This window comes from Cyprinus carpio, chromosome A19, assembly GCF_018340385.1.
Source record: "Cyprinus carpio isolate SPL01 chromosome A19, ASM1834038v1, whole genome shotgun sequence".
Taxonomy (NCBI): domain Eukaryota; kingdom Metazoa; phylum Chordata; class Actinopteri; order Cypriniformes; family Cyprinidae; genus Cyprinus; species Cyprinus carpio.
This window is the reverse complement of record NC_056590.1, coordinates 12,897,923-12,925,044: the sequence shown is the minus strand read 5'-3', so window position 1 is coordinate 12,925,044 and position 27,122 is coordinate 12,897,923. Positions and strand designations below refer to the sequence as shown.

The following is a 27,122-nucleotide window of genomic DNA, read 5'->3' as shown; positions in this document are numbered from 1 at the left end:
ACTCTTAAATACACACACACAAAACACAGCAACTAAAAACATTCAACAAATATGAACACAAAGAACAGCCAAGGAATCACAAACAATGGTAGCTAGGAGCCAACTTGACTTTTATTTTCTTTGTATCAGAGGAATTTGACAAGTGGAGGTGTGTGAGGGCGCACAAGCACGGTCGGAGGGGATGTTGCTTATCATGCTGAAATCAGACCACTTTTGAACCCGGAACTATTCCAGCTCCTGGATTTCCACATCACATTCCCACTGAAACATGACTCACCACACAACACAGCCATGAAATGAAATTGGATCAGATCCCAGTCAAAAAACAAACAAAAAAAAAAAAAAAAAAAAAATCAGAAGAAAAAAAAACACTATAGCATCCATAAGACATGAAAAAAGTAACATAATAAAGACTTCATTGTTCATATTTCATAAGCAAGAAATGAAGCAGGCCCTTGAAAACAACCTTTTCTATAGCCATCATTAATCAGATCCCAAATAAACACTTTGACTTTTAATACAATACTTATGCAAGAAATAAAGCCCAATACAAGGAAGCCACATCACCAAACCAAGAAGCAGAAAGAAAAAGCAGGTGAGGTTTCAAATCAGTTAGCAGAGAATAAATTGCTGGCAAAAAACGAAATAATTCTCACTCATCTTTAAAGTCTAACCATACATGATTTTTTTTTTTAATGATATTTTTTTTTCTGTGAGGAAAGGGGCAGATGGAACATGACCTTATAGATTCTAACACATAGCAATATGCCTCTAATTTAAATAATTTTCTAATAAGAGGTAGATCAAAAACTGTGTAAGAGAAGGGTGGAAAGAAAAACAAAATGATCACTTGTGCCCCTCTGGTCAGCGCTCGGCGCCACGCGCGTACCCAGTGCGGAATTGTTCGCGAGGGACTTGAGGTATCGCTGCGCGCGCTGGAGGTCTCAGGTGAGACGGAGCCCACCCTTTCCTCAGCTGAGGTAGACAATGGTCTTACTAGTGTGGAAGCATGGATGCACTCTTACCACAATCAAATCATATTTACATTCTGCATGAAAACAAAAGGAATATTGGTTTCTCAGTTTCTTTACTAAACGTTGTTTCTTTGCTAAAGTTCATATATATTTTTTGCTTTTTTCACTTTGAATGATAAACGAAAGCTATAAATGAAACCATTCGCGCGTCCATCTCTACGTTATTGCTCGTTAGCCTAGACGCGTGCCCTCGACTATTGTAACCTAGCTATCAACGCAAAAGCATGAGAACAGTGTAACTCCCCGAACCCCTGACTGACGTTAAACACTGAAAATCATCGGCATGTAAAGCCCAGTTTGATGCAAAAACAAAACCAAAAAAACGCCCGTCCCAAGACCAAACGGAGCTGATTATTTGGAAAAGGAAAGGGAGCAAAAACGATGAGCACGGGAAAAGAAAAAACAACCTCAATTGGGCTGGTCGTTATTTTAATTTGATAGACAACTAGTCGCACTGAGGATGAGGGGGTGTCAAAGAGGTTACAGCAGGACCTTGTTTATCCCTGACCTCTATTGCTTGCATCCAACCCTAACTGAAGTGCAATGAAATGCGGGTGAAACGTCTGCCACCGCCGATAGTTATTCGCATTTTAGCAAGGCATTGCTGCGGTATGTACGGTTGGCGTTATTTCTCATTACCTTGACGGTGTTCAGAGGGTGGTGGCTCCTCAGCGACACTGAGGCGCTTTTCTTTTCTTTCTCCTATCTGTAGCTAACACAGAAGCTCAAACTCCACTCTATTAACCAAGCCACGCACGCAAACGTATATACAGTTATTCATCGCGCACGCGGCAAACAGAGCAAGGCGGAGTTCGAGATTCATCCGTTAACTACAGACTGAATTTTACATTTTCTTAAAAAAATAAAAATGTTCAAGAACTATTAGCTTTATAAAGTATACAAAATACCACAAAGCAAAATAAAAAAAAAAGAACGGAACATTTTTTCATATATCATTTTCTTTCTTTTTTTTCTCTCTGAGGTACTCTAGCCTGAGGTAGATCAGTAAAATGCATATTAACTTGGCCAACACCAATCAACACTTCCCTCAGTCATAAGTGGCAGTGTTGCTCCACCTTCTTTTATAATTTTATATATGTATATATATCTATTAATCTATAAAATGCATCAGAATTTATAAAATGCCACTATGGATCCCGGGACAGCGTACTTCCATCAACAATCCTCTTTCCATCTCAAGCCAAAGACCTTAAACCCCACCCTGTGTCACCCATTCCTTACCCCACAGGCTTGAAATGCCTTTTACACTCAGATGTTGCATTTCCCAGTAAACTCATAACAAAAACAAAGTTTAACGTCTGTCAATTAAGGTCTGTGCAGTTACCGTATTAAGGCAAGGACTGGGTGGCAGATTTTTTTTATGTTTTGATTGAAGGGTGGGGGACTGTGGTGGGGGGGTGGGGGTGCAGGTGTGTATAATCTCACTGAAACTTTCGGAAGGAATGGGTGTAAAAGCGGGTGGGGTTGTAAGGACATTCCCTGACCCCTGAGATGGACGCATCCCGTGTCCTTTCAGTCTCCGAGAAGACGCAGTGGCTCTATTTCCTCCTGGCGACTGGTGGACCTGCGGCCGGGGCCTTGGGCTGCTGCTGCCGCCTCACCTGAGAGATAATCTCCTGGATCTTCCTCTGGGCCAGCTGGGACACATGAAAGAAAACAAAGGGGTTTAAATACTCAAATCAAACAGCAAAATAACAATCCCAAAGCACTTCAGCAATAAATGGAGTCCAGGTTAAACATTTCAAATGATTGTAAACTGGACAAAGCTGTATGTAAGGCTCAGTGAAGGGGCGGCTAAATTACTTTACTTTACATCGGGGAGAAAAAACATGACTAAAGTATTATAATAATGATTATACCTTAAGTACTTTAATATAAAAATGAGTAAAAATACAATAAAAATATATCATTACCACTAATGACATAATTAAATCATTTAAATACATTATATACACTCAATAAATGCATTAACAAATGTATTTAAATTGCATTACTATGACCATCAAAATAAATATATAAATAGATTTCAATAAACTATCTATTAAAACATCTAAATTATAATTTAAATACATTTCAAAAAACACATTTCATTAAATGTATTTATAATTCATTATTATTATTATAAAAAGTCACACTCCTTGTGAGCTCCACATCAAAAGTTTGGCATGACAACACTTATAAACTTACGATTAGTCGTCTTTGCCATCAAGCTGGGATCAGAGAAAGCATTTTAACATCAGAAAAATGACACCTTTTAACCCCATTCTGCAGTTCTGGTATGTCAAGTAGCTCAATCACCTGGCTTGCATAGAAGTGGCCTGTGATTTTTACTACTACTTCATCATTTTCATCAGGCGTCTGGTCCCGGGGGACAACCACCTCTGCACTGGTCAAGTTCTGTAGTTCATTCACCTAAAGAGAAACACAGATCAGCTACAAACAGGCAATGTTGGGGTTAAATGCATCTGTAAAGCGAACATGAGCACTGAAAATGTATGTTAGAAATGTGAAGTGGCCATTTACCGTTTTGCCTCCTTTGCCAATGACTCTGCCAGCGGCGAATGATGGCACTTTTATGTGAGCCTCTAATTTAACCTCCTCCTTCGGACCAAAGAAGTTTTCCTCTTTTAACTTCCCGAAGATACGTCCCTGAGCCTGAGAAAAACATCACAGAAAATCAACACATGAATATGCAATCAAATGAGTGTATGTTCATAACATGGCTCAATTCATACAATGTGTAAAACATTTTTACCTTGAACTGTGCCTCTGGCGGTCCAGTAATAATGACCATTCTTTGCTTGGTGTCCAATTCATCAGCAGGTGCAATCTATCCACAATGCCAGATATTAAACTTTAATACTGCTACAGCATAGCAAAATAGAAAAATTATAACTATTACATTTAACAAACAGTATCAGGATGAGGGTAAAAGGTCATTCTTGCCATCACTCACTTTGATAGATGCACCAGCAAAGCGGCTGAGCTGTTTAATGTGCTGGCCCTGCTTGCCGATAATAGCACCAACTGCCAGAGCAGGAATGAAGAGGTGCACGGTTTCTGACTCCACCTGTGGCTGCGGACACAAATACACTCATGAGTTATGATCACACATTTAACACAAAATACATCTGCTTTTATGCAGACACATCCAGAGAATATGCCACAAGACATCCTGGGAAAACCTTCTAACAAGTCAACTATTCACCCAACAGAGGTCATGAGGAATCAAGATTTAATCTTTTGAATTCACTCTGCTTGGAAAATATATCGCCAGGTTCGTAATTCATCCAAAAGCACAATTTAAGTAAGCTGCAAAAACGGCTCATTCTGACATGACCCTGACGTAAAGAACCTGATATATTAACATGCTGCCTATTCAACAAACAGACAATCTGCTCACCCAGTTGTAATTCTTGCTAGAATTCCTATACTATAATATTTTTAAAATAAAGCTAATTCAGTCTGATTTTAAAGGGGTCATATGATGCGATTTCAATTTTTCCTTTCTCTTTGGAGTGTTACAAGCTCTTGGTGCATAAAGATCTGTAAAGTTGCAAAGACTAAAGTCTCAAACCTAAAGAGATATTCTTTATAAAAGTTAAGAGTCAACCACGCCCTCCTAAAACGGCTCATTCCAACACACCCCCATATGTCTACGTCACGATTTGGGAAGATCTGCATAACACCGTCCAAATGTTCACACAAAGAAAGGTGTAACTATTCTCTCTGTTGCCGCCGCCACCATGTTGTGGAGATGCTGTTTAGTTGTGAAAGCGAAACTACTTTGTTTGGCCTGTTTCCTGAACCAGTAGCCTGCAATGCGTCTGTGCACAAAGGCTGTTTCTATAAAGTTGGGCAATTCCAACTTTGCAAGGACAGTCTGGCGCTTCTGACTCACAGCCTTTAAGTACGTTTTACATATTTAAAGAATTTGCCACTGATGATTCAAACGCGAGTTTGACGTAGCGCTTGACGTTTTTCTGATCACAAATGCAGACATGGTCTTTAGTTTACGTGGCACGATGCAATGCGTAAAAAGACAGTATAAATCATTATAATCAGTAATTATGTCCCCACTGGATGCAACAAATGCCTCATTTGTAATGGGTTTTATTGGCCTTGTCTCGTTGCACTGGGACACGGCATCACAGTATGATAAGGGGCGTAACATTTCAGTCACATGCTTGAGGCATTCAGCCAATCACAAAGTACTGGATAGCTGGCCAATCAGAGCACACCTCGCTTTTCAGACTGATGAGCTTTGTAAAAATCGATGCGCTTCAGAAAGGCGGGGGACAGAGGAGCAACAATAATGTACATTTCACAGGTAAGTAAATTTTTTACCATATGCAAACAAAAAATTTAAAATAAAATACCTAACAATACCTTCAATTATTTGTATACATTAATTTGAAAATTTTACAAATAAATAATTATATACAACTGATATTTAATACTTCTAATATCTTCTCAGGAGAAACTTTAAAATGTCCATTAATGCACTTTAAACATCTCCTAGTATCATTTAAAGCAGGACAATCTAATAAAATAATTTATACTCAGTGAAGACTATAGAAGAAAACAAAGGTGATTCTTCTTTCAATGAACATACATGGGTAAGTCTTGTGTGTTAAATTCTACAACTTCTACTGTATATGGATTCTGGTCATTTTTATTTTCAACAAAACCAATAATTAGATATTTGCTTTTTAACGAGTCACTTCATATAATTTATGGATACATTCATTCCATTTACCACTTTTTGGAAATGTATAAATTCAGTATGGGTTTAACATCAGATGTGGGTATTTCACAACAAATTAAAAAATAAAATAACCAATAATAATATTAAAAAAATAAAATGCTGCTGTATGCAAATTAGAAAGGCTTTTTATTTTTAAGACTCAGTGGATGTAAATGGCCATAAAAGGATTTTAAACAATTTCTCTTATTTTCAAATTTTTTTTTTTTGTCACATTTACAATTTAAATCAACCAACTTTTTTGGGAGGCTTTTGTATTTATATTTTATATAAATCTACAAATGTAGAGTAAGTAAATAAATATTCAACTTGAGAACTATTCAGATAGGTCTCTAGGACAATTTGAAAAATAAATCACTAATAAGTCAATATAGACACAAACGACACACACCTGTGCATTTCATCCTAGTTTATGGGTTAGTCTAACTCCCATGTTATTTCATGCCCATCCCATCTAACTGCAAACTTGACAACATTCATTCCTATCCATCAACACACACACAAAGCACTTTAGGTCTACATCCATACACGTTACGTGTTAAACATCAGATCCAGAGCATTTCAGCATCTCTGTTAGTGGAGGCTGAGCGACACCCCCTGGGCAGCCACTAATCTGGGAACAGACGTTTGTCCCTTCAGCCAGTCCAGTAGCGAGCAGCCAAGCCATGCAGTGCATGGTCGGTAATAAATAAAAACTTACAGAAAAGGCTGTGCTGCTGCTGGAGGAGAGTGTAGAGGCCCAAAATGGCACCTCACCCCCAAACACGCTGCACTACGGGAGAAACACACACATTAACACTCACTCTCCCACACACACAGTCTGTAGGTGCCCGGCTCACATTTTGCCGTTACATACATTAACACGCTCCCCACTCTCATAAGTGCACACACCAAACACAAACACCTCAAAGGGACAAAAATTTATCCAATTGTGTTACCCCAAATGATTGAGCCCCAGCTGGAGGTCCTGATACCACAGAGGGTGACATCCCTCCACTCGCTGCACCGGGAAAAATACCCAATGCGTTCAGATTGAGCCCTGGAATCAGGTTAGACTGTAGCTAGGGGAATAAGAGGGCAGAGATTTTTTTCTTGAGATGAAGTTGTTGTGCTGTATACAATTTCAGACAAAAATGGAAAGTCATTGCAGGCTTACATGCATAGCAGCTACATCGTTCTCGTAGGACTCACGGATTTTCTTCATGATTTCTTCTTCGGCTTTTGCACAAGCCTCTAATGTGCCCTTTACGGTGATGGTGCGCTCTGGGTTATACAATGTCAGATCCTGCAGACTGGGATTGGTGAAATGTGGAAAAAGTGATTAAAAAAAAACTAGTTACTAGTACAAATACATTCTAAAGGAAACCAGTGTTATTAACAAACTATTAAAATAACTGCTGTTAGTAGAAAAAGATGAAATAAAAAATACATAAAGTTAAACATATTAGATGTGGAAAAAAACTGAAATACTAAAAATTACTCGAAAAATAAAGCAGAAATGTGTAAAAACAAAAATGATACAAAACAACAAAAAACTATAACCTGAATTAAAATTAGATTGAAAATATACAAAAAAAAAGATACACTAATAGTATATAAGACTAAAATTAATGAAAACAAAAATAGAAGCTAATTCAAAATAGTATGATAGTTTCTAAATACTAAATCAAACCTCAAAATATAAACAAAGCTCATTCAAAATATATATAAAATGGTATATAAACAATAAAAAAAATAACAACAAAAAAACAAGCTAATTCAAAGTATTTATATACACCATAATAGTATATAAAATACTAAAATAACACTTAAGAAAACCTGTGGGAGCAAAAAAAACACCAAATGAAATGCTTTGGTATGTGTGTCATGGGTTGGTTGTCAACATTAGATACATGTAGCAAAAGGGGCAAGCAGTCACACGCAAGTGATAAGTGAGGAAGATGCAACTTATTCAGTAGTATATTTAAAAAATAAATAAATTCCAAATTCCCTCGCATTTGAATGTCAAACTACTACTCAAGTACTCATCATACAGCCTATTTTATTTAGCAATAGGCTGGATGGAAGCCAAACACTCCAACTGAACTCTGAAAACTGCATATCCAGTGGTTCACGAAGCGCCACTCACATACACACTGGTATAAATCTACATATAAAATGTTATCTTGAGCAATGTTTTAAAACAAAGACCTCTGCAGAATAAATATGACATCTTGGAAAATATATTTTCAACTGAATATACCTGGTGCATGCCAAGAATCCAGCACACAATGAAGAATAAAAATAAATGGTTTTGCTGACCTCATGAAATATAGAGAGCACAATGATACAACTACTTACGGTGAAATTGTGATCTTTGTGTCCGTATCTTGTTCGATTTTCTTCAAGTTGCGGCCCTCTTTTCCAATCAGGCGGCCAACGAAGTTATTATGAGCCAGAATCTTCAGAGGGATTTCTTCAGTGCTGTTTATGTGAGAGATGAGAAGGGTATATTGTGACTGAACATGCAAGATGGACTGTAAATGACTCTGTAATAGTGTAGTATGACTAACAAAGACAGATCAACAGAAACCGTATGACACAGTGTTTGTGTATCAACGTACATCTTGGTGTCGATTGCCTCTTTCTGCATGATCTCCATGATGTTTCGACAGGCAGAACTGCAGCCCTCTGGTGTGGAGTGAACAGTGATGGGCTTCTCCGCTGCCCCTGCATTTTCCTTACGATGGATATCAATCCTGTGCACACAGTATGTAATTATTTTGTGGCTTCGTTAAGTCCTATATTGCAAAAGATCTTGATAAACGGGTTTATAGAGCATTTTCAACATGCAACAACATATTCAGCGCTGATACTTTGGTTTTAGAGCCTTATGTGCTCAGTGTGAAATGTTGTAACATCTTAATATGGACGCCAAAATAAATATGCTGTGCTTATGTGCGCAAAGTGAAAAACGGCCATTTACAACTACGTACACCAAGTATTCTTACTTTGAATGAGTCTGCTTGGTTATGTTGCGGATGGTAGCACCTTCTTTGCCAATAATAGCTCCTACAAACTGTGTGGGCACCAACATGCGTAGAGGCACGTCTGACTGTAGTTTAGGTCTTGCGCCCAGATTGGGAGAGCCTTGGCGAGGCGGTCCACGTGAGTTGAAACCTCTCCTGCCACCCATGGCAGGGGCATCTTCTGCAGCCGTTTCGTCTGGGATATAGGAAACCTTTAGTGCGTAGTTCTCCATAAGGAAGCCATTTAATTTATCCAATGCTCTGGAAAAAAAGAGCAACAGAAGGATGGGAAACATTAACAAATACTAACATGAACAGATCTTTTCATTGAACTAATCATGCTTCTGAAAGTTACGTTTCAGTGAAAGGACAAAGGCCATATTAGGTGGACGAACACACAAAGCTACTTCTATACATCCCAAACGTCATACTTGTTATTCTTGTGTGGGATATTATGCTTAGTTGAAAAATCATTTTAATCAAATAAAATTTAGGAGTAATTAAAGGGATACTCCACCCCAAAAAGCAAATTTTGTCAATCACTTAACCCCATGTCGTTCCAAACCCGTAAAAGCTCAGTTCATCTTCGGAACACAATTTAAGCTATTTTGGATGAAAACCAGGAGGCCTCTGACTGTGCCATAGACTGCCAAGGAAAAAAACACTACCAAGGTCCATAAAAGATATGAAAGTCATCGTCAGAATACTCCATCTGCCATCAGATGTTCAATCTGGGTTATATGAAGCAACAGGACCACTTTTTGTAAGCGAAATAACAAAAATGACGACTTTATTCAATAATTCCTTTGTCAACCGTCTCCTCTGTCTCTCCATATCACCGTATGCTGTGTATTCTCTTCTGTATCATCTGCGCCACAAAGATGCACGGTTTTCTTTCAAATCAAAAAACAGTGCATCCTTGTGGCGCGGATGATACAGAAGAGCATACACAGCATACGGTGATATGGAGAGACACAGAGGAGACTGTTGACAAAGGAATTATTGAATAAAGTCGTCATTTGTTTTCTTCGCTTACAAAAAGTGTTCCCGTCACTTCATATAACCCAGATTGCACGTCTGATGGCAGATGGAGTACTCTGACGATGGCTTTCATACCTTTTATGGACCTTGACGCTGTTATTTACTTGTCAGTCTATGTGACAGTCACAGGCCTCCCGGTTTTCATCCAAAATATCTTAAATTGTGTTCCGAAGACGAACAGAGCTTTTACAGGTTTGGAATGACATAATTTCCATTTTGGGGTGGAGTATCCCTTTAAGACACAAATCTTTGGTTTAATCCTTTAAAGAGTTTGCCTTTTGCTGCTTTGGACCAAAATAAATAGCTGAAAATAAACAAAATTGGCTTCACTTATGAATCCACTTCTGCATTTCAGTAAAAATTCAGAATTCCATTCTTGCATAAGTTTTTCAGAGTTCAATACAACAGTTTATTCTAGAATATTTATTATTGTGTTCATGTTTTTACTGTATTTTGTTCAATTAATGCAGTCTTGTGAGGATGAGACTTATTTAAAAAAAAAAAAAAAAAAAAAAGCTTTCTTTCAATAAATATTTGAAATTCCATTCTTGCATAAACAGGTTTGTAACCAATAAGGGGGGAGTAAATGACATTTGAAAAAATTCAGTTTAGCTATCCCTTTAAACAGTTTGACTCTTTCTGATTTGAATAGAAAAAAAAAATACTATAAAAAATAATTGCTGAAAATAATTAAAATGGGCCTCATAAATAATTTTTTGCATTTCAGTAAATACTCAGTTCCATCCTTGCACAATCTGTCAATTCATTGCAACAGTTTATTCAATTGTTTTATGAACATGTCATGAATGAAACCCAAAATATTGCAAAAATTTAAAAGCACAGGTCCCCAGAAACAAGACAAAGGCCATGAAAATCATCTCTTCTTTTCCGCTTCCTTCTCAAACAGGACATATGTAAAACTTAAGCGAATCTGATGGATGGTGAAGGGGGGCGGGTTAAGAGCATAAGGTTTAGACGTGATGGAATGCCAGAGCCCTTTAAAGCCATCAAATCTTTCACTGACATCCACTTGCGAATGGTAACAGGAACTCCCTATTGTGCACAAACAACTGAGTCAGACTCTTTTATCCAAGTCTTTCCGTTCATTTAAAAGAGGCTTCTTTACCAACCCCTGTGACCACTCTGCAGTTCTACTAATCAAACAGTAGGTGGCACTGAATGAGTTATTATAATTGCTGAATAAACCCAAATAGCAGTGCATGTGGAACTGACAGTCTCACATTTCACTGCGAGATGTGGGACAGAGACGCTCTGGAGGGGGTGGGGTGGTGACTGCGCCGGCCGAATCCGAGGCGGATGATACTCACTCTCTGGCTTGGTCCTTAGCGGCATATCGCACGTTAACAACAGCGGTCTCCGTATCAGTGTTGACTGAAGATGGAAGAGAAAGGAGGAAGACAGAGGGGGAGAGATTAACTAATCTTTTAATATATGGATTACTAAAGTGACAATCTGCTGAAGAGCACACCCTACCTTGTTCACAGCTCTCCACTGTGCCGTACTGTGCTAACATCCCGTCTAAAACCTGTAGGTGAAGAGACACTTTCAGACTAATGTTGTAAGAGACTACAAATTGTGGTCAAGGTGGTATTACAAAAAAAAAAAAAAAAAACCCACACACCCATAATGCTGTGAAAAAGGTTGAATAGTTAAGTATTAAAGCCACAGTTCATCCAAAAATCATTTACACAACGTAATGTTGTTTCAAATTGACTTTCTTTTGTGGAAGCATTTTTTTCTGTTCATAAAATGAAAATCAGTGTTTTTTTCAAAATGTTAGCTTTTGGGTTGCACAGAAGAAAGCCATACAGGTTTGAAACGGATGAGAGTAAGAGACAATAATATACATTTTTTGGTCACAAAGTTGTGATGAAACGCAAGTAGCGATATTTCATGGGCCTCATTTATGAATTCTAAATAATCAAAATTCTATTCTTGCATAATTTGTTAATTCTACGCAACAGCTTATACAAGAGTTGTTTTTAATGAACATTTCATGATTGAGGCCCAATGATTTAAAAGCATAGTTCACCAATAGCATAGAAACAAAGCGTGACTTCCAAACACTATATTTTTTCCCATCAGTATTGTCCAGTTTTTGGGCAATAGCCAGATGTTTGAGACAAAGGACAAATTTACTGTGATGCACATCAAAGTGTAGCGGCTTGCCGAAAAACTGATTGACAATTGGGTTGAGGTGTTGGCGTTGCACTCAAATATGAACGTAGGCGAACATGTTCTTGCAGGAGCAGGTTTAAAGCAGACTAAGTGACTAAAGAAGTCCTGTATGTGGACCGATTAATCACACATAACGCATTTAGAAAATAAATATGGTGAATTTTCATTTCATGCCAACTTTAAACAGTTTGCTCTTGCTGATTTGGATCTTGACCAAAAATTTTAACTCAATAGCAACCTAAGCATTTGGAATCTCATACTCAAATAAGTGAAGAATTCAAGAAAGCACTGTTTTACACCTCATTCTCTGCAGTTCTTCGCTTCTGCCACTCCTGCCTTAGAGGAGGCGTGCAGGCGAACATTGAATAAGGGCAAAAGGAAACCTACAGGCTTAAACACACACCAGCCCCCTATACGTCACACATACTAATGCCCACAACCCCCCTAACCGCCACCACTTCCCTTCTCCATTCCAAGCCATCCTATTGGTTAGCGTGTGCATTACTATGGAATTCCCAGCAGCCATTGGGCACTTCCAGCCATTGGCTACATGACCAGTCAATCATTGAGTCCAGGCCAATAAGACCAGGCTTCCTTCAATCGGGTGAAAGAGGAAGGGGGTGTTGGCTTTCAGACACCATGCAGTGTGGAGAAGAAGGGGAAGTGGGGTTGATCTACACATTCTGGGCGTCCACACACGTAATAGGCCTGAAGCCAGATGGGGCAGCAGGCTAAAATCCAGCCGACTAAGCTCACCTGAGCCTAGTCACAAAGCAAAACGCATATCCCCAAATCTACATCATAACAGATAACACACACACACACACTTCAAGATCTCAATATGTGCCCACAGAAACAAGACAATAAAAACACAAATACCTTCTATCTGAACACAAGTGGCAGGTCAAACTCAAAGAAAAACAAAGGGAGAGATTAAATAACTAAATCTCGCTCGAGTAGGTACTTGACATTTTCGCAGCCTGACATCATGTGACTGCGGATTCATTTTGAGCTGAAATAAGAGAAGGAAAATTGTGCTATAAATTTAGCCATGTTTACTTGTAAATCCATGGGAAATGAAACTGTTACACATAATCTTAAATTCAACACGTCTAACTAAAGCCCTCGTGACATTTAGCATAATTTAGTACTTTAAGAAGTGTTTAACAGTTTAACTGAATGTGCATCTAAAAACAGCACCAAATCAGCATATTAGAATGACTTCTGTGACAATGAAGACTGAAATAATGGCTGCTGAAAATAAGTTTGCCAACACAGGAATAAATCACATAAAATATATTATAACATAAAAAGGAGTTAAATTGCAATAATTCACCAAAATATTACAGGTTTTCAATGTATTTTGTTCAAATAAAAAGCAGCCTTGGTGAGCATGTGAGCTTAAAAAAAAAAAAAATTAAAAAAAAAAGAAGTACTGTCCCCAAACTTTAGAAACCGTAATATATGCTAAAATAATGCTTTCTTCATGTCTAGCTTTTGCTTTTACAAATAGACTACAGATTAAAATAAATAAAAAGTGAGCCTTTATGACCTTTTGAAAAAATATTTTTCATATACCAAAATGGAAGGTTAAGTCACCACAGGTTCCCTCTGGAATTACCAATGGCTTTTTAGAAACTGTTTCAGATTTTCAGAAGACTTTAAAAGACTCCGATTTTGTTCTAACACAGTCATAGGTTAGGGTTAGGAAAATAATTAAAACCCTAACCCAGTTTTTTACTACAAATCTTGAAGTGCTACATAAGCTACTACATGGGGAATTAATGGCTGATTGCTTTGTCAAGAACGGGGGGAGGGAGTGGACTACAACAGTTCTCTTCCCAGTCTGCACCTGATGCAACCATGTATCGCTGAATTTTAATGATCTACTATGTGCCTTCTGTCATCTGATTGATAGAATTATAATAAAAGGCCTTTTACTTAAGTATTCCTGCCATGGTACGTTTTTGCTGTGAAATCTTCTACAGGCTTTTATAAAGTAAACGTAAAAAGAAAAATTCATATTGTTAGTAACATTTCAAGATGAGCATCTACAGGACTGAAGCAGGTTTACTTGATTATCCATATTAGAAAAAACTAAAATTGTTAAAATTTAATTATACATCAGGCTTTTGAGGAACGTTTATTTGTACATCACTTAATCATCACTGTATTGCACTGCATTATATGTTTGCCCTCCCACAAATACTACAGACCTTTGATAAAACCAAGCATTTAAATATTATCTCAAGACGTATATTGTGAGATATAGCATGAAAACTGATTTATATAAAATTCACGCAAGTAGTTTGCTATACGATATATATATATAATATAATATAATATATAACTATCAGAATGTAACCTTACTTTTTGGTCATAAATATCAGCAACCGCACCAAACTGCATATTTTTGCAGTTTTGGACCTCTGAATAAAATTTAGGAACCATATTATCATATGTATCAAATATATCACTTAAAATATATTTTTTTTGTGTGTAAAGGTTTAATAAATAAAGGTTTAAAAAAAAACATTATAAGTAAAAACAATATTATATGTCAGCCTTTACAGAGTTAAACATAATACATTGTATTGACTAGGAACACTTCACTCATCATGATCGATACATTGATATAGACTTTAAATCATCTCAATGCTTCGTATATTGCAGCTTTGATTTACTGTGATGGCAAACAATCCCATTATACTTTTACTCATTTTAGCTGTAATAAAATAAAAGACTATAATAAAATAAAGACTGCTGCAAACACAGGGCCCAAAATGAACAAATGTGAGGAAAGGGGAAGGACGTTTAAGTGAGTAAATAAAGAGTTTGTAGCTTAAATTTACTAAAAAAACCCAAATTTATAAATATGATAGTCTAAACCTAATATAAGTAATGCAAATGATAAAGACAGACATAAAACATGCAGTTTATGGTTTATTTAGTAGTCCGTTAAACAACTTTTGCCTGAGTGGAAAACTGACCAGCACAAGTTTATCTAGGATGCCCATTTCCCTCCCTGGAACGTGACACATGGAATATTCCTCACATAAAGCCACAAAACCAAAAACAAGGCACAAACCAACTTGGGTCTTCACGTTTTTGTGACAGGTGCAGTTTCACACGGATGTAGACTGACTCATTTCATACACGATGCTGTGAGTCAATGAATGGCTCTGTATGCAACAACTTGCAAGGGAACAGCAAATAACCTCAATGTCATAGGATCAAAAAAAAAAAAGAGTTTTAATTAAGTGGAAAAAATATGATTTTTTTGGATAGCAAGAAATAATTATCTATAATATTTTCAAACGTACCTGCCTTTGGCAGATGTTTAAAAAAAAGATTACACTGAATTGTTGGTGCCCACTGTAGCTCTTAAAGCTCTATATTACACACACACACACATCTATCTATCTATCTATCTATCTATCTATCTATCTATCTATCTATCTATCTATCTATCTATATATATATATATATATATATATATATATATATATATATATATATATATATATCTTTATATTCTATATCTATATATACTTTATAGCCATTATATTGAGTTGGCTAGGAAAAAAACAACAACAACAAAAAAAACTATTATATGACATGTTGCTATTATATGACATTTAATCTAACATCAAGGAGGTAATGACCTACTACTATAATACATTTAAAATGTAACTGGTAGTTGGGAAGCCCCCCCAGGCCTGATTTCACATAAAACTAGAGGGACTAGAACTAGGGGGTCTCTGCCCCTCCCAGCTCCCCTAGTAATTCAAACACTGGAGGAATCGGTCATGGACCTAAAGGCTGAGGAAACAATGCCAGAGCACAAAGGAATTTTTGAATCTTAACTGATTCCTATGATCAGAGCACTTTTGTGGACATCTGTAAGGCTCTATTCACACACAGCGCAACAGGAATGAAACGAGAGAGAGGGATTAGAAAAGCAAGCATGTCATTTCAAATGGTCATTGAGATCTTGTCTTGAGCACGCAAGAGAAGCAGCATGGCAAAGAGCGGCGTACTGAGCATTACACGCAAATGCTTCCACAGATAGTTTGATCTGATAAGTGAAGGACAATAACAATGGGTTAGTAGTTGTAAAGGGGATTTTTTTTTTTAACTCAACATCATATGCTTTTATTAGATTTAATCTAGACTGAACAAAAAACACCAGATATTGACCATCCATCTTCTAAAAGAGCACAAATATCAAAAATGTATTTAAGAAGCATTTTTTAAGATGCACATCAGCACGTTAAGTGATTTTTGTTAACTCTAAAAAATCACATGATGAGGCTTCAAAGCTCAGACCTCACAAAATTGAAGTCACACATCTCTAAAGCGAACACAGACAACAGGCTACCTCCAAAAAGACCTTTTGGAACATCTCTGCTTTAATAAATATGAAAGATAATAGCGTATTTATTGGAGAGTATGCATTCATTTGGTCCAAGATGTCAAATTCTAGGATATAACTCAGGAGGGTTGGTGGCTCAAATACCAACACTTCAGAGGTGTGGTGGTGAGCCAGCAAGCCACAGTACTGCTTCAACATCACACCTCATACAAGCACCTTCACCTCAGAGAACTGGGGGAAAAAAAGAGAGCACGGCACTTACTTCCCACTGCATGTGAGGAGGGATATTCCTGATCTGCAGCTTGCAGCTCCTGCACAAAAAAAAAAAAAGTGGTCAATGTAAAATTACACAAGGCAATAAATCACACAAGTCATTCATTTTTGGATTGAAATGGTCCAGATTCTTACAAGCCACATTCACTTTTGAGGGGGAAAAAATAAAGCATCTGAGTCTGACTGGAAGCACCCAGTAGAGGAAGATTTGAGCAACATCATCTCTATAATAAACTCTACTCTACTAGCTCAAATAAAATTAAAAATGATTGAAACTTGCATTCTGACAATTACACTATTGATTTATAGAAAAAAAGCCAAATTTCAATCCATTTCTTAGATGGTGTGTGACTTGTCACCAGAAGACCTTCCACTTCCCTCTTTGGTTTCTTTGAAAGTAAATTACTGAAAATTAAAACTAGATAGTCTCTAATCACACAGCCTCTCTAATATTGCAAATGCCAAACAGAAAATGCTTTTGATCTTCAAAACATATTTGGTAATGGCTAAAGCTACTTAATATCCCATATATGCAGTGCAGTTTAACATATCGACCAGCATAAAACAGTGTTCTGCAATTACATGCATTAGTTATTCATTATACATCCAAAAGAAATAACCTGATCATATAGTACATGTACTTGCAGATTACGGAACCGGTTATGGGCAATATTAGCGAACAATCAGTAATTCATCGAACAAGAGGGAAGCAAACTAGTGATTTTGTGTGCCATTAAGACAACCTGAGATGTGTTGTATTTGAAGACAAGGTACCTAACCAAAACCAGTCCACTAATACCACACCAGTCTGATTGAAATGAAAGTTTATAAACCAAAATAATTGATGCACAGAGACTGCACATCATGCTTTTGGAACTTATGGAGGTAATAAGGGAACAGTAGAGTAAAGGGTGAAAGTCCAACAACTTATTTATAGTGTACACATCAGTATAGTGGACATAAGTGACTCATGAACGTTGATTCAAACATCCAAAAGAAAGCGGTAATACTGGTGATTTAAAGCAGGTATATAGACATGACCAACCCCAGATTTGTGTTAATTAACCTTCAGTTGTAGATGTTAGATTGATTTTGCATATCTAGCAAGACAGATAAAACCTGACTATACAAGATGTCATTGTGTCTGAAATGTCTGGCATATTGCCATTTCCCTTGATTTCACAAATGCTGACATGTAGATAATTTGATAATTGTAGGGTCAACTTAAAGGGGATTTTATATAACAGAAAGGCTCAGTTCAGAAATAATCATACTACAGGTGATGTTTTTTTATTAGAAATTCATAATTCTACACTGACATCTACAAAACCAACAGGTAAGATAGGGATGGGCATTTTTCAAAAATATGGTTTTCAAATATTTGGGCTTAAAAAAATTTTTATTTAAAATGACGTTTAACAAGAAGGACTTCATTTTTCTAAATTTTGTCACCATTTCTGAAGTTTATTAGGCATTATAAACTATGTTCTACAGCAATGTTATGTCATATCTCAAGTTTTTCCTTTGGTTGAAAATGTGTGTGTAAAAAAAAAGCTAAAGCAAACCAAATAAAAAATAAAGCAGACCGTGCCAATTACAATACAGTACATACACTCGAGTTGGTCTGTTTGTTTATTTTGTCTCACATCATGTTAATGTTGAGGAAAACAATTTCATCCACATGAAAGGTGGCTCCTCAGTCTGATAGTAAGAGCGTGTGCCGACAGACGTTCCAGAGACACAAAGATAACGGTGTGCCAAGCAAAGTTTCTTACAGCGCTGTGTTTTCCGCTCTAAAACTCTCCCTCGCAAAAATTTAAAGGAAGCATAAGTCTTAAAATCATTTGGCTATCAGATAAGCTCTCTTCTCGGCTCAGTCAGGGTACACCTGTGCTCACCTGCAGTCGTGAACGCAGTGCTGGACAGCTGTCTTTCGACTGTCGACTGCTGTTTGGATTTCTTGTGACTCCTCATTGTGGTGGGGATGATATTATGATAACTCAGTTTCACCGATTCATTTGATCAAAAGTAACTGCAAACTTCAAGGCCGACGACGACATTCTGTGATCAAATAAATCAACTTGTTAACATGCTCCGCAGTGTCACCCAGTGCATTTAGTTATAAATGAGTTTTAGGTGGCTTAGGATTTATCATGGATTCCCTCCATTTACTGCCAGCAAAGCATCACGTAGTAAAATTATTTTGTGTTTATTTTTCGAATAATTACAGATCAAATATTCAACTATTTGTGCACACCCCTAGAGACAACAACCAAATTAATTTATGAATCAACTATAATTTGTCAATGAATGCAAAGGCTGTTAGTTTACTTTGAGGAAGACAACGGCATCACCTGCAACTCTCAGGAACGCAGACACAGCATTTAATGTTTACATCACTACGAGTACAAACAACAAGCCAACTTGGCTACAATCCCAATGTAAACTGCACAAATGAATCCTTCAATAGAAAAAAAAAAAAAAAAACATGAATCAGCCATAGAAATACTGATGTTTCTTCTACAGAGAATTTTCTAAAGGCCAAGAACTAAAATGCATCAAGGGTTAGAAAAGGGACAATCTATAATTCTGCTTTGTATTCAATTAGAAATGACAACACCGCATTATTAGCTTAATTCAGATTTACACAGAGCCTGTATATATGCCATTCTGCAATGTAAAATTAATTTTAATGGTGATGTCGCTTTTATAGACCAGTACTTTAATTTTAACACAAGTTTCATTAGGGTGTATGTTTTGGTGCAGCGATTGTGAAAGATCTATAACTGCCCACTTGACTTTACAGGACTCCAAAGTTCAAGCTCTGTATATTTGCGCATTTATACACCAACATTAAAAAGAACAGAATGTACAAAGGACATGGGAACAAACACGCCTCTACCTGAACAGGTAGATACTAACTCACACACACACATATACAACCATCACACATGCACACAGATTGAGGCCTAAACAGTGAGCAATACTAGGGGACCTGTAGCACACAGGCGTGAAAGAAACTCATCTACCATAACAGAAACAATCGACGTTGAGGCACATGCGTGTTTCAAGCAATCAGCATGCATTAACAGTTCTAAGTGCTTTATAACATCATTGGTTGATCTGTATTATTTATTTAGTATATTGCGCTCTGTTTACAAGCTATTGAAAAATCAGCTTTTACCTCCCCGTAAGAGGGTTAACCACCAAAACAAACAAACAAAAAAAAAAAAAAAAAAAAACCTTGTAGTGTGCAAGCTGTTTTAATTATGACAGTGAGAAAACAGATGGATGATCTTGCTTTAACATAACTGTCAGCAGCAAAGATATTGCTAGGATTTAAGCAATATTTAAGCCGAATTAACACATTTTAACTTGGGCATTAAAAAAAGCTTAATATCTGTGTATTTCTCACCGATTTCCTATGAAGTTTATGTAGATTGTATAGCAACAAAATTTAAATATCAAAGCAACACCATACCGCCATCTAAAACAACTTGCTCTCTAATTGAGGACTAATTGTAGCAACTTATTTCTAAAGTAACTAACTGTCAAACAAAACAGTCATACTATGTTGCCTCTGCAAGATGGAACATGCACGTGTATGCAAATAATATTTGAAGATTATATATATATATATATATATATATATATATATATATATATATATATATATATATATATATATATAAATATATATATCTATATATGCCAAAAATAGGTTACTGCTACACTGCCAAATGTTTATATAAAAAAGGTTCCATCTACACTGCCACATTAGCTACTAATGAAAAACAAGTTCATTCAAATACTCACTGACATTAATTCACAAAATTAAAAGCATGTTTAAAAAAAAAAACTACAGTCTATCCTAGCTATGTAACGCTATATAGAGTAAGGCCTGGAGACGAAACTGAAGTTGTACATGCTGTAAGGGACATTTGCACTCATGAAGGGTGTAGATGTCAAGAGGAGAACAATCACTTGGAGTCATCTTAGGAATTATCAAAATGCATCACAACTTGCATTCAACATCTCGGTGTGATTCCTGGATGTTTTCCCCAGCGTTTTTGCGATGTCAAAAATCTAAGGCACCGCAATCCAAATTTGATTCTGTAAACTATAACCATTTAGGCAAAAGAAAACAGAGGTAATGCTTACGCTAATTTTTAACAGGGAACAACTCCTGAGGAGAAAACATGGGAAACCAGTTTATCTAATAATAAACAAATAATTTTCAGCTTGAAATTATGGGTTGTGAGCAATACTACAGAATATGAGAAGCTGTCCATGCTTCACATAAAATCCACTGTGGCAAAAAGCTCTGACAGAATTAAATACCTAAAACCTGCAACACACACATTCACCATATAAACTTAAACTTAGCTTACACACACACACACACACACACACACAAGCGCATCAAATCTACTAAAAAGGCACAGAGTTAATAAAGAAAACATTTGCACTCAGATGAATGATCAGAGAGATGTGTGAGAGAAGTGAAAAGGAGAACAAAAAAAATATATTTAAACAAGGCCAAGCATATAGGTGCATGCACCAGGGCAAGTCACTTTATATATATAAAAAAATTAAACCAAAAAACCCACACACACACCAACAACTACTTAAACATTAAAAAAAAACCTAATGCCATTTGGTAAATTTTTACATTTTATTTTGTCAACCAAGTAAATTACAGTCATATGACATTCCAGTTTTCACGTACGAATTAAGAACCCGTTTTCTTTTGAGGAATTTGGTGGGATTGGTGTGCTTTTCCAGTCCTGGTCTGCATTCCGGTGGGAATGCAATATGGAATGTTCTCCTACAGCAGATTAAGCTATAGGAGCAAGAAGGGAGTGCGTGTTTGTGTGTGTGTGTGGGTGGGGGGTTAGGATGGGGGTGGGGTGTTAGTGCCCCATTTCAGGGTAACAGAAACTCTCTCTGCCCCAGGTGGTGGGGTCTGGTTACCATGGTAACAGGTTAGCCTACAGACAAGAAAGGGAAAAAGGGTGGGGGTTCGGTTGTGACGTAACGGAAGTAGATGGCATCTTCATTTACTTCCATCGGAATCCAACGGACATGCAACATAACGGTCTTTGTGTGCACGTGTGTATGAACATACATAGTACAATGGGGCGGTTGGAGAAGACTTCCCACCACAAACACTCCTGGAGGAACCAGGAAACACGGCCGAACGTTATAATTCACAAGCCAGTGACTCCATCACGAGAACTCACAACTCAGTCTGAATCAAGACACTTCAATATTTGGTTATAGAGTAAAAAGACAAAATGCAGATAGTTTCTGCCATAGTTGATTTTAATGCACAATTTAAAAAAAAGAAAATCAAGTTACAAATCTATAAGTAGAAAGAAAAGAGAATTACCTTAAAATGCATTATCACAAGTAATAATAAAAAAAGCAAAAAATAAAATAAAGAACAGCTATACATTCTTTAACTTGAAAATATAATTTACACTGATTTAGGCTGAATGTGATTTTCCACATTAAATTATTTTTATTTTTTTAAATACCTAGCTATATTATTTTCTTGCAGATTGCAATCAGAGAAATTGTTATGAGTACCAAAATCATTTTTAAGAAAATTGCTTTAATATTTATAAGAGAAGTTAACAGCACTACATTATTAAATAAAGTCTTAAACAATAAAAACTGACTGTCCACACAAAGGTTCAAACTTTTTCCACACACAGAGTGTCTGTTCTAGCTGAAGACCCTTTTCCCACACTCTCTTTTAGCAGTTGGGGCCCCCTTTAAGCCACACGTGCATATGCACACACACATACAGTGCACGCTCAGACTAAAAACGGCTACGCTAGTAATCGAGGAAGCTAGCAGTAAGAAAGAAAAATGGTGTATGAAACTAAACTTCTAAAGGCCAATGGGCTGTCCATGCAGACTCCGCTCAGTCTACACTCAGTGTTTTTAATGTATAAAACATTTCAAATACACTACCAATTTACAATTCTTCATTAGAAGTAAACATGTATATTACGGCAGGTTAACAAATGTTAAAGTGAGTATTTATATATAATATTATTGGGTCCGGTGTCCATACAGCCAAGCACACACCCTGACCAAACTAAAGCGTCCAGAAAACAGCTCCATAACATGCACACCACCCCTTGGTACATTCACACACAGGGCCAAACTTTACCCAATTTTTATGTTTTGAGTGTGAGTGTGTGTGTAGGTGGGCAGGGCTTAAGCCGAGACTCATACCATAGAATGCACGATCACTCCCATCATGCATTTCACTATACTTCTCTCATTGGCTCACAGTTCAAACCAACTTTACATACACAATCTCTGACCTGCTCCTATCAACATTTATTGCACATGTGCAGCACACACACAAAATAGACATTATACACTTAACATTTAGCTAAATTACACTGTTTCTATAATTTACACTGAACTCAGCATATTAAGCTATGTTTCTGATACACTATAGTGTACAAATTTATACAAATAAACGGATCACGTCAGCTTAAAACATCAGCCCATCAAGAATTGCCTTAAAACAGAACTAAGCTCAACATGCGTTAAACCAATACATAAAAAAAAAACAGGCCTACTGTAAATGATCACAACCACTACGTAACATTTATTTAAACTGAACATGCTAAATGCTTAAACTTGTCGTCTTTAAACAAAACATCCATTAACTTACACCTCGTACAATCTACGTGAAAACTGCGTTATTTTAAACTGAGAAATCACTTAAAATATATAGCCTATAACCCGCCAGTTATTCATAAATTAAAAATACAGAGCGCCAAGGAATTAACAAACAGCTTGTATGTACATAAGGCGGTCATACATTGAAAATAAGGCGAATATTCGTCAGGCCTATATCTGAAGTCGTTACGTCAACTTAATTATTACAATAAAACGGCAACCCACTCGTACACAGTTAGTAAACAGTGCTTTGTGGCTTACACCACGACTAGTCGTTATAGTTCCTGTGAACCCACGAATCAGTTTTTGTGACAAGACCTCGACCCTAGCGGTCCACGCGCTCTGAGGAGTCCATCTCGTGCCTGACCAGCGCGAGGAGGGGAACGAGGGGGCGGAAGCACTGAGCGGCTTGACTGAATAGTAGTTTCTTCTTAAATGGACGCCACAGCAAGCATGGCTCCATAAATGCACATACATGTGCAACGTGAGGTACCGTTTACAACGTTTGCGTTCTCACTTTGCACACCTCTGCTGCGTTTCTTGCTACGTTTTTTTTTTTTTTTTGGAAGGCCTAAAGGCCCAGTAATGTGAACTCAGCATATCAAGGGCCTCAGATGTATTACAAAAACCCACATTCCGCTCGCTGACATGGAGGTTCAATCAGAAGCTTACACACCATTTTTACTTTTTTTTTTGGTTAAACACGCCTGTAGATTTACATTTAAAGCAGGAACATAAAACACACCGCCACCACCCTAATCTTGAATTTCGCTTGCAAATAACACTTTGATGGATCATATGAACGTAAAACAAATAAATGAGTCATTTGAAAGGTTCAAAACAACAAGAAAACCGATTTAAAATCAAGGCTTGTGAAGAAGAAATATTTGGAGATTAATTCAAAACAAAAACGTGGACTAAGCCATTTTTTTAGATGAAATTTATTAATGAATCTTACCTTTGTCGTTTAGGGACAGAGTGCTCCACTTCCAATACTTTTCCGTGGAGTTCTACTTTGCCTGAAAAATATTAATAGTATTTTAAAAACATTTTATTGCGAGCAAAATGTATAGTGTGTGTCAAAGGGTCACAGTGTACGAAAGTGCAAAAAAATAAATAAATGCTAGTTACGTTACGTGTACAGAAACTACACTGACATACGATTTCAAGAATTTTTTCAAGACATCAGTTTTAATAAAACAAAATATAAAAATCATACATACAAAATTCCCAGAGGTTAAACGTGGAAGGCAAATTTGCCCACACGCTTGCGAGAAGGCCTCACACCTACGAGCAGCGAGACGTTGACTTGATCAACTTGGGGGAAAAAATGTCCACTGATGGTCTCTTTAGGGCAAATATTGCAGCCTTTACACAATTTACACTCATTCCAAACATAATCAACCCATAATGTAGAGACAGGGGAGTAGTCGAAAGGCCTACAAGCCACCAATGCAACCCAACCACCTGGTGTTCTAGAGCTCGTAATTACAGCGATAAAAGTGATACATTTTTACAAAGGCAAAGTTCGCAAAACCACCCGTTCTGTGTAACACTTTAGTTCACTTCCAGAAAGTGCTCCACGAGCTGCGAGATGCGTTTAAAAGCATCACGAAACACCAAGACCATTTTAATTCAAATAAATAGCATGTGCAAGCTCTCGCCGCTTGGATACTGGAGTTGTTAAACACATTATTTCACATTTCGCCCTGCATAGACACAAGGAACGCTGCAACTTTAATGTACAGTCGCCGTTCAGTTATTTTGATACTAAAGCGAGACTCAGCGTCCTCGGCGAGTAAAACCCGTGGTTTAAAAAACTGAAAGTGAATAGTCTACACTTGCTCAGTGTATGAACACATCCCTGCTTTGCATATGCGTTTAATTGTTAAACGCGACCGTTGCGTGTGCATTGTTAATTCATCTGGAGGGTGGACAAAATCACATACGCACAAAAGTCTCACCTGAAAGAGTGTCAATGGCCCTCATCGCTACCTTTTCGTCGGGGCAATCCACAAACGCGTAGCCACTTTTTACGAGAAAGGGTGCACTGAAAGGTATCTTCCACTGCTCGAAGATACTTTCCAAGTCCGGCGCGCTCGCCTGCTCGCTGACGTTCCCGATGTAGAGCTTATTCATTTTGTTGTATACGGAAAAGGGCGACCGTGTTGCAGAGGGGCAGCCCTTTATCGCGTCGCTCGGATGGGCAGTGTTTTGGAGAGAGAGAACCGCACTGTCGCTCAGCGGAGGGTCTGGGAGTGTTCTCCCAATCACTCCAAGCTACTGAGATATTTGATGGACGAGATCGCCGCCGTGGTTGCGCGCACTCGCCTTTGCTCTTGATTTAAAGGTGCTGAATTATTTATTCCGTCACCTCTGCGAAGCAAGGGCCGGGAAGAAAATAGAGAAAGTTTCTTTATTCTTTGGCGATGCTACTAAATTGTCACACTCGTCTGTGTAGGCGCCGCCTCTTAATAACATCGAGAGAACGGAAAGAAAGAAAGAAAGAAAAAAAAAACTAAATTCTTCTGGCTTTTTCAATGAGCCACGTGTTCAAACTACAAATCAGTCCTGCACGTGAGGTGTCCCGGTAGCTCAATTAAGTGTCGGATTGGGGGAAATGGCACAGGGATGACTGGGGTGGGGACAGATAGAGAGAGAGAGATGGTGTGTTGGATTGGGTGTGGGATTGGGGGAGGTGTGGGGGTGATGACTGTGTTCGTGCATTTGCAGGGATCCCGAGCAAAAAGCTAGCTGCATTCTTTGTACCGCTCAATGATATTCCGTTCTGTGGACTTTTCTCTACTTATGCCGTTCTGCCCTCTTATTGGTTGGTGGTGGAGTTGTAAAGAGGCGTTGCACGCACACTCGCTCGCTCGAAGCGCTTGAAACCTGCTATGAGGCTTTATCTGCACTTATAGTGGGCTGCCATATAGGGGACGAGGGGGAGGGTCTGCAATTCATACATCATCTGCATCATTTTTACTCTATATTCTATACATTACATGACATACGTGCCGTAGAGGTATGGTAAACCTCTAAACAATTGAGGTCATGAGCAATCAAGCGACATGCCTCTTCTTCTCTTCCATTCCATGAAGAAAAATCCTACAGGCGCAGCTGCGTACAATTATTAACACAGTTACATGTGTAATAGAGTTTGTGTTACTCTAACGCAGAATAACTTTACATGCCTACAGTATTTGACAGCTGTGGGCTAGTGTAACGTGACCTAACCAGATTGAACAAAGCGAATTATACACTTCCGGTGCCTAAAGAAAGGGGAGGGCCATGTGGAACATAGAAAAGTCATAATGGCGAGTGCTTAAGGCGGGCCTCCTTCTTGCACAGCGGGAGGAGAAAATGGGCCTGTGTGTTGGTCCATGCAATATACTTTAGACTTCTTCCCCGATACTTCGCCACATTTCTTTGAACCGTTCCACAGAAAAAGACTGGAATTACATAATATCTGGACGTGCGGCCTGAAAACCGCTCGACCTTCCACGTAAAGCCGAGACATTTACACTGGGCCCACGCCCTTATGCGCCTCGTTCTCGCTCTCCCTCTTTTTCTGTCACACACACACACACATAGGTCGTGCTGGATTTCTTTTAAAATATTTTTCTGTACGCATAAACAGATAATGTCGCTTTTTATAAATATTCAAGTTGTATAATATTTGCATCGCAAGTTTAGAG

The 27,122-nt window shown here is 37.7% G+C and overlaps 1 protein-coding gene across 3 annotated transcripts; it reads right to left on the bottom strand.

The window, feature by feature from the left end:
* Positions 1-93: 93 nt before the first annotated feature.
* On the bottom strand, positions 94-26,043 carry LOC109060115 (insulin-like growth factor 2 mRNA-binding protein 3). Of its 3 annotated transcripts, XM_042776610.1 has the most exons (16): positions 25,389-26,043; positions 24,383-24,443; positions 16,706-16,754; positions 11,364-11,415; positions 11,198-11,261; positions 8,811-9,089; positions 8,424-8,558; positions 8,161-8,283; positions 6,977-7,112; positions 6,759-6,881; positions 6,521-6,592; positions 4,012-4,131; positions 3,811-3,885; positions 3,579-3,710; positions 3,354-3,467; positions 94-2,692 (listed from the first exon to the last, which is right to left on the bottom strand). In XM_042776610.1, exons 1-16 carry the CDS (start codon positions 25,561-25,563, stop codon positions 2,594-2,596), a joined length of 1,809 nt encoding a protein of 602 aa, XP_042632544.1. In that variant the 5' UTR covers positions 25,564-26,043; the 3' UTR covers positions 94-2,593. The 3 variants fall into 3 exon arrangements, with proteins under 3 accessions (XP_042632544.1, XP_042632542.1, XP_042632543.1); XM_042776608.1 differs by lacking the exon at positions 6,521-6,592 and having other exon boundaries at positions 25,389-26,040; XM_042776609.1 differs by lacking the exons at positions 6,521-6,592; positions 25,389-26,043 and adding an exon at positions 24,648-25,355.
* Positions 26,044-27,122: the final 1,079 nt, after the last annotated feature.

Bases quoted from the DNA above. Each gene is read 5' to 3' on its own strand.
- LOC109060115 (XM_042776610.1), bottom strand. From the start codon at position 25,563: ATGAATAAGCTCTACATCGGGAACGTCAGCGAGCAGGCGAGCGCGCCG. The intron at 4,132-6,520 runs GTAAGTTTTTAT...TTGTGTCCGCAG, and splicing joins GCAGCAGCACAGCCTTTTCT to CCACAGGTGGAGTCAGAAAC. The intron at 3,711-3,810 runs GTAAAAATGTTT...TGTTTTTCTCAG, and splicing joins CGCCAGAGGCACAGTTCAAG to GCTCAGGGACGTATCTTCGG.